At 38.7% G+C, this 13,492-nt stretch overlaps 2 protein-coding genes and 1 long non-coding RNA gene across 3 annotated transcripts; 1 reads left to right on the top strand and 2 right to left on the bottom strand.

The window, feature by feature from the left end:
• Positions 1-5,334: 5,334 nt before the first annotated feature.
• Positions 5,335-7,405, top strand: LOC103436223 (SKP1-like protein 1A). The gene is made up of 2 exons (XM_008374646.4): positions 5,335-5,863; positions 6,993-7,405. The coding sequence occupies exons 1-2, from the start codon at positions 5,540-5,542 to the stop codon at positions 7,164-7,166; spliced, it is 498 nt and encodes a 165-aa protein (XP_008372868.3). The 5' UTR covers positions 5,335-5,539; the 3' UTR covers positions 7,167-7,405.
• Positions 5,474-7,421, bottom strand: LOC139195706 (uncharacterized). Its single transcript, XR_011580542.1, has 2 exons — positions 6,389-7,421; positions 5,474-6,319 (listed from the first exon to the last, which is right to left on the bottom strand). It is a non-coding gene; the product is annotated as an uncharacterized lncRNA (long non-coding RNA).
• A 1,272-nt stretch (positions 7,422-8,693) lies between these two features.
• LOC139196457 (uncharacterized) lies at positions 8,694-13,196 on the bottom strand. The gene is made up of 6 exons (XM_070822419.1): positions 12,945-13,196; positions 12,605-12,808; positions 11,935-12,135; positions 11,279-11,524; positions 10,631-10,744; positions 8,694-10,329 (listed from the first exon to the last, which is right to left on the bottom strand). The coding sequence occupies exons 1-6, from the start codon at positions 13,149-13,151 to the stop codon at positions 8,848-8,850; spliced, it is 2,454 nt and encodes an 817-aa protein (XP_070678520.1). The 5' UTR covers positions 13,152-13,196; the 3' UTR covers positions 8,694-8,847.
• Positions 13,197-13,492: the final 296 nt, after the last annotated feature.

The following is a 13,492-nucleotide window of genomic DNA, read 5'->3' on the forward strand; positions in this document are numbered from 1 at the left end:
TCTGCTCGCCGAGTTAAGCAATCATTATACTATTCCATGGTTATGCGTCAAGGATTTCAACGAGGTGCTTAGTTAGACCAAGTAATTGGGTGGTAATATGCATGCGCGCGCGCGCCGGGGGGGGGGGGGGGGAAGGGGAGAAAACAGATGGCTATCTTCAGGGATGCAATGAATACGGTGTTACTGGAAAGATTAGATAGCTTGTTATCTTGGGAATAGACATATTAGAGACAACACTTAAGGACCACTTGGTTGAAAGAAGGTGATCACAATTCGAAATGGTTCCATGGGAAAGCTTTGAATTGGAAAAGAAAAAATAATATCAAAGGGCTCAGAGATGAGGCTAGAATGTGGCACGGTTCACCTACGGGGATAGAGATGACTGTGCTACAGTATTTTCAAAAAAAAATTATGACCCAATGTGTGCTACAGAATGCGGTTATGGATGTCACCACTTTTTTACCAAAAGTTTTGGCATATTGTTGGGGGTGAGGTAGTGGATGTTGTAAGATCCTTCTTTGAATTTGGTAGGTTTTTGAAGGAAGTCTGTTTTACCCATGTGGTTCTCATTCCAAAGGTGAAGGAGCCCCAGGATATGTCTCAGCTTCGTCCAATAAGTCTCTATAATGTTCTTTATAAATTTATACTAAGGTCTTGACGAATCGTTTAAAGCCAATTTTGACTTCTTTGATTTCTCTTTCCAAAGTGATTTCATGCCGGGATGTTTGATTTCCGATAATTCATTATTGGCAGCCGAAGTGGTTCATTTCCTTCATAACAAGGGAGTGGGAGGAAGGGTTATTTTGCACTCAAGTTGGATTTGAGTAAAGCTTATGATAGGGTGGAGTGGTGCTTTCTGGAAACAATGATGCGACGTATGGGATTTGTCGAACTATGAATCTCATTGGTGATGACATGTGTGTCTTCAATGTCGTACTTGTTCCAGATTAACGGTGAACCAAAAAGGTATTTTATTCCGTCGAGAGGATTACGACAAGGTAATCCACTTTCACCTTATCTCTTCCTTTTGTGTGTGGAAAGGTTGTCCGGACTAATTGCACAAAATGAGCGAGAAGGGAGTTTTCATGAGATTAAGATCGTAGATATGACACTATGCCTCCATCATTTGTTATTTGCAGATGATAGTTTCTTTTTTGCCTCGGCCACAATGGAGGATTGTAGTGTCATTCAACATGTATTGTATGTTTATTCTCAGGCCTTAGGCCAAGCCATTAATTTTGCTAAGAGTAACATTGCGTTTAGTACGAACATTGCCATGCATTTACATGTCCAGTTAACTTCTTTTTTAGGAGTACAGTGTGTCGAGAGGCATGAGAGGTATTTGGGTCTTCCAACCTTTGTAGGGAAGAATAAGAAACAGACATTCTCTTTTATCAAAGAGAGAATGTCACGCAGAGGCTACATGGTTAGAAGGGTAAGTTATTGAGTAGTACGGATAGGGTGTTCTTGATTAAGGTGGTTACTCAAGCACTCCCTGCATATGCTATGTAGATTTTTTTGCTCCCCAAGACTTTCTGTGAGGAACTGCAATATTTGATGGCCCCATTTTGGTGGAGTAGCAATGTGGAGACTCAAAAGATCCATTGGATGTCTTAAGAGAAGATGTGTCAGCCAAAGAGTGAAAATAGGTCGGATTTCCGTGATTTATATGCTTTTAACTTAGCGCTTCTTGCTAAACAAGGATGAAGACTTCTACACAACCTTGACTCTCTTGTGGGAAGAGTGTTGAAGGCTAAGTATTACCCGAACGATAATTTTTGGAATGTCGATGCCCTCCCTCACTCATCCTATGCATAGAAGAGCATTCTGCGAGCTAGATGGGTGTTGGAGCAAAGGTCTTGATGGGCCATTGGTATTGGGGAATAGGTGCGAGTGTAGGGAGATAGGTGGCTGCCTAGGCTTTCAACTTTTCAGGTGTTGTCATCGATCCCACCACATCTTGAAGGGTTGTTGGTTAAGGCCTTGATAGATGTTGAGTCTATGTCTTGAGAGGTTGAGGCGTTACACTAATTGTTCTCTAATGAGGAGGTCCATTATAGGGGTGTGATATTCACACACCCTATTTTACTTTTCACACACCCTTCTAATTTTAGGCCGTCAGATCGGATGAATTGAAGAAAATCAACGGATAGAAATTAACAAAGGATGTGTAATAAGTAAAATGGGGTGTGTGGATAGCACACCCCCCCAATTATATTTGTGCAATACCAATCAGTCTACAACGGCCAGAGGATAGGCTAATGTGGCATTACGACAAAAAATGACTATTCTCCGTTAAAAGTGCATATAAGTTGGCTAAGCGGAGTGGAGCGCCTCGGCTCTACAAGCTTCTTCTTCGTCGAGCATATGGAATGGTTATACGGGGATGTGGTAAGCCATTTGGAAGGCAAATGTGCCTCATAAGATGAAAAATCTAGGGTGGATAATGTGTACTGATATGCTCCCAACACTAGTGATCCTTCAAAGACTTGGAGTTCGTCTTGAGACAGTGTGTTCTAAGTGTGATGCTCCCCAAGAGACAGCCCAACATGTTTTTCGTGACTGTTATTCCTCCTGAGCGGTGTGGTTTACTACTCCGGTGGGGTTGGGTATGGTACTGCACTTTATGGACCCTATGAAGGATTGGTTATATAAAGTGTGGGAGAATAAGAAGATTGATTTTAATGTGGTCCTGATGTTAATATGTGCCTTGTGAAGAGAACGGAATACGGTGGTGTGAGAGAGTAAGAGCTCAGACCCGTTGGATGTTATTCAAAGGTCACTCAGCTGTAGGGATGGGTAAAATACCATCGGTTACCCGCCCATTTAAACTTCACAGTTATGGTTATAGGTAACCATTTAGATAAATAAACGGTTATGGGTATAACCGTTTACCAGTAAAATTTAAATGGGTGGTTATGGGTATCAACCGTGGTTATAAACGGGTAACCGTTTATCCATTTATTTTATATATGTAAAATTAACACAAACCATGTTCTCTATCGGATAAAACTTAGATCAATGCTATTTAAGGGTGCAATTTGGGCGGGTTGGAAGGTTAACCCAATCCTAACCCAACTTTTACAATTCAAGTTTGGGTTCGGGTTGGGTTTTAATAGGGTTCATTCGGGCTCGGGTTTAATCGGGTTCGGGTTTACTTAGGTTGGGTTCGGTGTACCTAAATTTTTCAAGTAGTGTTTAATGTTTTTCGACAATGACATCAACCTATTTGTATAGGCATTTGGGACGGAAGGTCAAACGTTTGATTTTCAAAATCAAAGGTAGAATCGAGCGAGAGAGTTACTAATCATTATACATGCTTAGAGATTAAGGTGAAAAGATCGAGGTTTTCACGGTTTGAGGACTCACGATGGCGTGTTGCGGCAGGTTTAGTGCGAGAAAGATGTTTTGGCGGTCACATGTTTTCGAGGATCATGATTGATAGGCTGCTAGGTTAACCAGGGGGCTGACATGTGGCAAAACAGTTGGGAAATCGAGATCGTAGGGTTATGTCTCATAAATGCGCATGGTGGTATTTCTCAAGAGGATTTAATGATTGTCTTTAGGACGATTTCACTTCTTTAAGGTCGAGGCTCGAACCAAGGAGTACGGGTCGACGACCTCAAAAGCGAAGGGGGAATGTTTGGGTCCAAAAATATTGGTTTGGGCCGAGTTTATAATTGTTCTCGGCCTAGAAGCCGTGCTTAGGAGTCATTGGGGGTTATCTAGCTCATGGGTCGCGTAGTCAAAGATGGTCGTATCCCATTGGGAGTCTGTGGGATGTGAGTGAGTCTTATTACAAGAAGGAGTTTCGACAAGATAGGGACGTTGGAGTTTGAAATTGAATACGGCCTGATAACGAGTTGAGTTCAAAGTCCTAGTAGGAGTAAGACTGGCCGAGATAAAGTTGGATCGGGGAAAGAAGTTATAATCCAAGAATGATTGTGATTCAATGGAGGTTGTCTACTATAAATAGAAGAGGGAGGACATCGATCAAAGCCCCCTCCAATTCAACACACAAACTGCCCTGCACAAACTCTCACTTTACGCGAAACCTCTAAACAACCTTGAGATTTTTATTTTCCTTTTTTGCAACGCATCTTCAGTTTGGATAAACAGCACTGTGAAGGCAACCAGCGACATCTTCAGTTTGGATAAACAGCACTGGAGCCGCAAAATCAGTCAATCTCGAAGCACCTTCAGTTTGGATAAACAGCACTGCGTCGAGGCCGATTGGTTATCTATCTAAGTCTCGGTCGAGAAAGATTTTCGAATCCTTATTGGCAGATGTCATCTCATTAACCTTCTCGGCGAAGTGAGATGTTACGAATTACTGGGCTTGGCACATTGAACGCCAAGTTGTTTTATGATTGGATACTAGTAAGCTTTCGAGTTCAGCATTCTGACAGCCGAACCACATTCACCATCAAGACATATATTTGTTTTGAGTATCTGTACCCCTATACTTTGGTGTCGATTTGGCGTGCTTATACTCTTACGAATATAATCACTGTGATCGAATCTGACGCTGACGATTTGTGAACTTCGCAGAACTAGTAGCCTTGTCTTCAAGCTCTAGAACCCAAAGGCTGAGATTTGTTCCTTCCCCGGCCGCAGTTGCAAGATCAAGAAGTAAGCAGCGCACCCAACGCAAACATCAACATATTTTATCCTCGGCCGAGTTCGGCCGATGAGTTGGCACGCCCCACATCAACCGAATGACTTAGTTAGCTTATTAGTTACTCGGCCTGCGCGCCACGTAGGCTTGGTAGCTTTTGGGGTCAACAGTAACACATCATTTAGTTTGTAAATTTAATCTCCAAATTTAGTCTCCCTGACATTAACCTTCACAAAAACGCGAATGAGAATGACTAGAATTTAATAAAAAAGAAAATATAAAAAGGCTTATTATATTAACACCCCACATATTGTTGAATAAATCTCACATACTTAATATACCTCACATTTGTTTTTCCAATTAAAAATTATCTTACTACATCCCACATAATTTTCCAAAATACCCTCACACCCCACATTCTCAACATACACCTTATATTTTCTACACATCCCATATTATTCAAATCTTATAATACTCATTTTTAATTTTTATAAATTAAATTGACTTTAGAGTAAAACTCTAACATCCTATGTAATTGATGTGGAGAAAAGAAGATAATCACTTAAATGGCGCCAATTGAACGGAATGAATTATATTACAGTAATTAACCATTGAATAGAAATAGTGATGTTGTAGGGCACCCAAACAGGAGGCAAACAATCTGTCTCCCATAAAAATTTCCTTCTAAAACACAACGTCACGTCTCCGCATTTAATGAGTGAAGACCGTCCAAATCGCTATTCGAATTTATCCAAAAAAAAAATAAAAATAAAATAAATAAACAAAGTAGTTCCGTGTGCAACACCTACTGCGCCCTATAAAACCTCCCCAATTCCCGTCCTTTTCACAATTGACAATTCAACTTTGAAACCCTAAAATCCCGCTCTCGAGTTCTCAATCCTTACGAAACCCTAGACCGCGATGGCCGCAGAGAAGAAGATGATCACCCTGAAGAGCTCCGACGGCGAGGCGTTCGAGGTCGACGAGGCGGTTGCTATGGAGTCGCAGACCATCAAGCACATGGTGGAGGATGACTGCGCAGACAATGCGATCCCTCTCCCCAACGTGACCAGCCACATCCTCGCCAAGGTCATCGAGTACTGCCGGAAGCATGTCGAGGGTCGCACGGACGGCGACAGCACCGACTTCGGCAAGATTGGCGACGAGAGCACTCTCAAGAAGTTTGACGATGACTTCGTCAACGAGATCAAGGCTGATCAGAATGTTCTCTTTGACCTGATCTTGGTGAGTATCTTGATCCCAAATCTTTGTTATTATTTGTTTGTTCGATTTGTAAAATTTGGGCTCTTTTGTTTCTGTATAGGTTTAGTTTAATTTCGATTTCTGAATGTTTTGCTAAATTTTTAAGGTTAGGGTTTGCCTATTGGATTAATTTGCGTGAAATTGTTGGAAAGATGGATTTTTTTGGGGAACAAACAATTGGGTTCCTGTGGAATATCTTGTTGGAATTTAAGTGTAGAATTTGCTTTTGGATTTATTTATGCGAAATTAGGAGAATTTTCTAAATTGCTGTATGTGATGTATAGGACTTTGTGGTGCAATCTCAATTGCTTATTAGCTCACAATTCTCTAAATGTGTTGTATGATATGGATTTTGGTATGTGTGGTGTGCCTTTGGATGCGAATGATCACTCAAATTGGTTGGTTCCTATAATGTACTCTTCCGGGTTCGATCAATACCTATTCGATGCAAATGATCACTCAAATTGGTTGGTTCCTATAATGTACTCTTCCGGGTTCGATCAATACCTATTCTTTTAGGCTTTCAGGAACTTGAATTTTAAAGTTTCGTTGCTTTGCCTATTTCTATTGTTGAATGGATATTATCCTAAGCCTTTTCATACTGTTTATTTTAGGGAACTTTAACGAAAAACTGTTCACTTTAATGAAAAACCACATTTTTACACTAAAAAGTCAATCCTAGTACTATTCATTTTACCTTTTATTTTGTCCTTATCGTTAAAACTCAAAGTTTTCAAACTCTTTTCATTAATTTTCCTTTTTAGGGATTGTTACAGCTACAATTCTTAATCAGTTTTAGGGCTAGTTTGGTATTGTTGTGCTTTTTAAAAAAAAAAAAAACTGTTTCTATTGTTGAGTGTATGGTAAACCTTTTTTTTTTATTTTTTAAAGTGCTTCTAACAAAAAGTGCTTTTAACAAAAAAATAGTGTCCAGAGTGTTTGGTAAACTTGTATTTAAACTGATGTGAATATGTTAAATGACTAAAGGATATGGTATTTACAATAATAAGCCTACATTATTCTATTTGAAAATTTCATTAAATGGGCACTGACTAAAGGATATGGTATTTACAATAATTGCTCCTACTATCTTTGTGTTGTTAATTTTCAGGCTGCAAACTATTTGAACATCAAGAGTCTGCTTGATCTGACCTGCCAGACCGTTGCTGACATGATCAAGGGGAAAACACCTGAAGAGATCCGCAAGACTTTCAACATCAAGAATGATTTCACCCCTGAGGAGGAAGAAGAGGTTCGCAGGGAGAACCAGTGGGCTTTTGAGTAAGTAGGAGGGCCCCTTCTCAACAATGTTGATAGTATGATAGGGATGTCGATATAGCTAGATGGGCCGTTCATATTTTGCTTCAAGGGGGTTTTTGGAAGGAGAGCTAATGCTTTATGGCTACTCAAAATTTAAACGGTTTTTTGTTTAGTGATTTTGCTTCTAGGTGGTCTTTAGTCTTTAGAGGGGCCGAGATTTCTACAGACCTCTTATATTATCTTAATATGAAACGGTTTTATTAATTTATGGTCTTTTGCTATATGTTGGAGCTTGCTTTTGTTTTTAGCATTTGGTGCCTGCTATGCTTCATGCGCAGTAGCAAGTATGCAAAGGTCTTACATGCGATTTGTGATTCTTCGACACGTTTGAGATGAATGTCTGGTTAGTGCATAAGTGAGAGGTGTGATTTTTGTGGAACAGCAAGCGAAAGGTGTGACAGATCACATACAAGATATTTGTTTCTTGCAGTTCTTCACAATCGTACGAAAGTACGCTTTGATCACCGTTTTCTGAAGCTGCGTATGCAACATTAAGATTTGTAACGGGGATGGGTTTTTTCATTGTCTTGACGGTATCGTATTAACGTCTTTCAACCTGCATTCGTTCTTTAACCTTGCAAACCAAGGATTTCTTCATTAGCTTTGCAAACCGAAGATTCATAAACCAGAGTGTGTTTTGAAAAGAACAAAATGTGTTTATTTCAAAACCAAACTTGACATCACTGTTTTCCTTCTTCTGCTCCCATTCCTACCCTTTGTCTTTTGAAGGTGGCACCGGGTCCTCTGTCCGAAGGTGGACGACTCAGTGCCGTTGATTTTTAAGCCCCTTGATCTCTGTGGTTAGATCTAGTGCAACTTTTGAGCTCTCTTCTGTACTTCAGACCTAACTGATTGATGATCCCCTTCTTACTTTGGTGAGGGTTCGATTCTCAGCAGCAGCAGTAACCAATTGAGTGTGTCGTCCTTAACTTTCGATACCCGAAACCATCCCAGATGTTTATTTCCTGAACAGAGCACTCAATTGCTGTCAGCTCAAGATACACGGGAAGTACTATTGGTGTTAGCGTCTTCTTAATAAACAACTCGGATGCGGAGTGATTGTTAGTGCAGCAAGTGAAAGGCTTGATATGTCACATCGGAATCAAATTTGTTTCTTGCAGTTCATCACAATCACGCTTATGTACGCTCTGACAACTGTTTCCTGAAGTTGCCATTGGAATGGGATGAAGTTACAGCTTCATTTGTCTTGAGGATATCATCTTTTAACTTGCATTTGTTCTTTAACTTTGCTAACCAAAGCTTCATACACCAGAGTTGTTTCGAACATCCCTGCATCGCGCTATTGATTGTTCATTTCCCATTTGCGTCAATCGGTTTTGTGCGCAAGTCTCTGTAATGTTTCCTGGCTATGTATGTCGTTTGTTTGGAGCAATAGAGTACCAAAAAAAAAAAAACTGTTTAACGTATCGTTCAATCCGAAACAGAATGCATCTGTGTTTCACAAATTCACAAACGAAAATTCGGAAGAGAATCAGCTCTTTAAGAATTCTATTTAAAATGTTCAATCATCCCCTAAAACGTCCACATGACTGTCTGCTAAATGCCTAAAGCAAACAATATCATTGCATCAAAAACTACAAACCAGCAAAAAACCTAACTTGTACTCGTCACAAAAACCAAATTTTCTAACAGCCCTTGTCATGCAGCATGCTTCGATATAGTTCAGAGGAAGCAGTAGCATCACAAAGCTTTGCAGTGAGATTTATTTTCTCATCCTCGAGCATCCAGCATTTCTCATCAAGCTTGTAAACAAGGTTACGGAAGTGCCTAGCTGAATCAGTTTCATGCTGAAGATTTTTAGCAAGATCAGCGTTCCTTTGCGTTAGCCTGAGGTGTTTTTCTTCACAGCCACGCAAACGAGTGTTTTTCTCTTCCTCCAACTTGAGGGCTGTTTCTGCATTATGCAATGCAACGTCATAATAGTATTGGCACAGAGAATTTGCTTCCGAAAGCTGTTGAGTGAGTGCTGTTTTCTCATCTTCCCATTTTATTTGATGATCTTCTGTGCAGTTTTGGGCAACGTCTTGGTCTTTTTCGGAAGCTGGAGTTTGAGCTCTGAGATTTGTTTGTTCATAGTTTTTTATGACTCGATAATAGTAATTGCACGCAAAATATGCTGCAGAAAGCCTTTGAGTGAGTGAAGCTTTCTCTTCTTCCCATTCTTTTCTGAGATCTTCCTTGCAGTTTTGCACAACACTTTTATCCTTTTCAGAAGCTGCAGTTAGAGCTTCAAGTTTTGCCGACATTTCTCTCTTCTCTTGCTCCCATCTCCTACCATCTTCTTCATAACTATCGCACCTCGTCACCATTTCTTTCACCAACTTGCAGTGATTCTCTAACTCCTTAACCAAACCTTCGGATTCCAGATATGCTTCATGAAGCATTGCATTAAGCTTTTGATTTTGTGTTTCCCACACGCAGCGAGAATCTTCGTACACAAGACTCTCCGAAATCAACTTTTCATCCAGTGCTTTCTTCTCCCTCTTCAAATTTTCATTCTCAGCCTTCAATCTCTCAGCCTCAATTTCCGCAACTACTTCCTCACTATCAATCCTTACATTTTCGGCTGTTTTGACCTTCAAATTATCCTCAATCTCTTTGCTACTGTTGTCATTGAAACTAGAAGCTTCATCAGCTTGCCTCAACTCTTCTCCCCCGTTACTGTTATCATTAGCTATATTTACATCTTCCCAGTTGACAAATCTTCCAAATTCTGGCAAAAGCCAATCTTCCCATCCATTTTCTTCTTCTTTTGCTGCTGGTCGGTGATCAACTTCTAACTTTTCTTTCAATTGCTCATCAGCTTCCCCACAATCATCTTCCCAACTGTTATTTTGTTCTTTTGGTGCCTCTTCTGCAACTTCTGACTTTTCCTTCAATTGGTCATCAGCTTCCCCCCGGTCATCTTCCCAACTGTTATTTTCTTCTTTTGGTTCCTCTTCTGCAACTTCTGACTTTTCCTTCAATTGGTCATCAGCTTCCACCAAATCCTCTTCCCATTTGCTTTTTTCTTCTTTTGGTGATTCTTCTCGGACTTCCAAATTTTCTTTTGGTTCATCCCCAACTTTTGCCATCTCTTTGTCTGATTTCTCGGCCTTGTTAGTTTCCTGCAAACAATCAAGCGTGTAAGAAACAGACAGATTCAATTGCTATATTTCTCTATTTAAATGCTACAATGTGCTAAACTCATTTTGATAAATAAAATAGCGATATTATATTTGTCCGAGCATTGGTATTTCAAAATGGTCACCACGAACTCCTCTCTATTTAATTTTTCCTTTGTAAAGAGCAATAAGTAATGGGTACATAAAGACTATTTTAGAGTTCCAATAATAATTCCGAATTGAAAATACACACCTAATTTATGATTTTATTGATATGTCATTGTTGGATTAGTTAATCTTGTACCCTTTTGTTATTTTCTTCTTTTGGTGCTATTTGTTCAACTTCCAACTTGTCTGTTTGTGGAAAATCCTCCATTCTAGCTTTCTCTATCTTTGATTGTTCACCCGTGCTAGTTTCCTGCAAAAGATAGAAAAACATTAAACGTGTTGAAAACAAAATTGATTCAATTGCTATATATACTAGACGAGCTTTGAGTAGCTTATAATAGTAATATCAATTGTAATTGCTATATTGGTTGTTATAAATAGGCAAAAGTTAGAGAGATAACCTTTGCTAGGGATAGAAGAGAAGCGGGTGCAAAATATCACACTGTTTAATTTCGTAACTATAACACAAAAAGATTGCAGGTAAAAAGAGGAAGGAATGGATACTGATATTATTACTTTCACTTCTTTTCTTTTGCTGTGTATTGTAATCGCACACAGAGTGCTCTTTACATAGAGCCACATCCGTGACAAATCAAAAAGTGAAATGATTGCCATTTTTGAAAACATCACACAACAACAATTACACTACTATTACCCTTTTGAAAACATCACATAACAACAATTACACTCTTGTTCTCAAGTCTTCCTCACTTAGAGCACGTGGACATTCATTCTCACAATTTTACAACACTGGTCTAATTATCGAAAAATGGTCACGACTTACTCCAAATTTATATGCAGTGTTGCTAAAGTTCTGCTGCCTTAGCTTTTGTATTCTCTGGCCTGATGTCTCTTCTGACTTTGTGTGGGTTGACCTCTTTTTTGGGTTGGTGAAGCGAGCAATAATGTAACAACTGTTGGTAAAAAGAAAGAGAAGACTTGACAAACTGTATGCGATTATCCCTCTGTAGGGTTCCATAAACATAAGCACAGTCGCAAGTCGCTCAATCCAAAACAGAAGGTCATGCTCCTGCATAGTCAAATGCAGGCTACTCGTCAAATAATACCAAAAAGTATTATATATCTGGTATACACATATCTATGTAATGTATGTACGAGCATATACATATTTATACGTATATAGATGTTGTCTGTGCGTAAGATGTTTATGAACATAATATTGAGAAATCTCTTATCACATGGTAACATAATATGCTTATTTTTCCTCCCTTTGATCGATGCTAACTCTTGGCTCTAGATTCACAGTCAAGGAACATGAGTTTGTCAAGCAAACTGAACTATCGAATATATCTTTCCAGGCAATAATTAGTTTAAATTCTTAAGAAGATTCACCTTATAATCAATGATTCAGATTCACAACCTAGTAAATAACAAAATATTTCGCACAGTTATATAGACATTTTTAGTTTCGGTACTCACAAGTAGCCTAGGGTTTATGTCCAACTGCAGCTCGAAGCATATCAAGTAAAAGACATTGGATATACTGAATAAAGGAGCAGAGGCACCTGCAAAATTTCTGGGTAACAAAATAAACGAGAAGATCCCAAACCGCTGCATCCTGAACAGCAGTATCTGTAATTCTATAACCATTTTCTCCAACGCCTCTCTCTTCTTAGTTTCCTGCACAAGTAATACGACATGAGTCAGGCCAAACACAAGATAAAAATGCGAGTGCTTGTATTATGGAGAACAATGGGATATTCTACTAAACACACATATACTGCAGTAACTTATGCTTGATGATTTGATGGTATTATACACCTTTTTATTCAACTTTATCTAACGAACCGTATTTGTTTATCCATTTTAGATGGCCAAACAATTTTTGAATTGACTATTTTTTGTCAAGATGATCCTTGAATGAATACTAAAATATAGCATGTTCAAATCATCACAATGCATATGGGATAGCCTTGTAGAAAACTTGTATACATCTATACAAATATATGTATATACATATTTTATATGTAATACATGTATATACATATTTTATATGTAATACATGTATGTCTAACACTTATGCAAGCATGTGTATCTGTATTGTATATAAACAAATATAATTGTAAAGTTCATGAACAAGAGAACTCACTCTAGGTCTAAGGCTAAAGATGCGATTCTCCGGAAAATCTTGCTGCCCTTCTGGAGGCATGAATTTCAAGATGCAAACCCTGCATATGGTCGATGTCGCAAAGAAACCCACAACTGTATACCAATAGGTTGTCTGCCGGTAGGAGAATATTAGCATCCAGCTCATCACTCGCTCAAACCAAAAAAAATAACGAAAATATCGTAGCTGCATATGAAATCAATAATATTAGCTAGTCGATTAACAAAAACCCAATCTCCATACCCTAGTAATTTAATGGTGCCAAACGTACGTATGTAGACATGCAAAGTTGCAAACCCTAAATTCATCCTGGTGTGCTTACATGTGATGCATCAATACCAAGACGACGATGTCGGGAGAGCTCTAAGCAATACATACTAGAAAGACTGAAATCGTGGATGGATGACCATTCAAATTTATCGGCTAGGATTATCATCATGATCATTGCAACCCTCTCAAACTTGAGGAGGAGATTATCTAATTCGAGTAGCATCTGCTTGAGTTTGAGGGCCATTCTGGTTTCTGCCATTGTTGCATACAAAGAGAGAGTGAGAAAATCGAGAAGTGGCTAGGGTTTAAGGGATGGAGAAGGAGTACTACATATATATATATATATATATATATATATATATATATATATATATATATATCTAGTACACTAATACGAATTTTAACATTTCAATTAATATGGACTCCTTTTTTAATCACATTAATTAGCATTCTATAGTCTTATTGGAAGAGAAATTAATTATTAGGTGGTACTGTATTAGTACCACTTCATCCATTTTAAAATGGGACATGTGGACCATTTATTTACAGTTGGATTATAATTTGTTTTAAGGAATTACGTATTAAATATTAAAAAACCCA

Source organism: Malus domestica, chromosome 05 (assembly GCF_042453785.1).
Source record: "Malus domestica chromosome 05, GDT2T_hap1".
Lineage (NCBI taxonomy): Eukaryota > Viridiplantae > Streptophyta > Magnoliopsida > Rosales > Rosaceae > Malus > Malus domestica.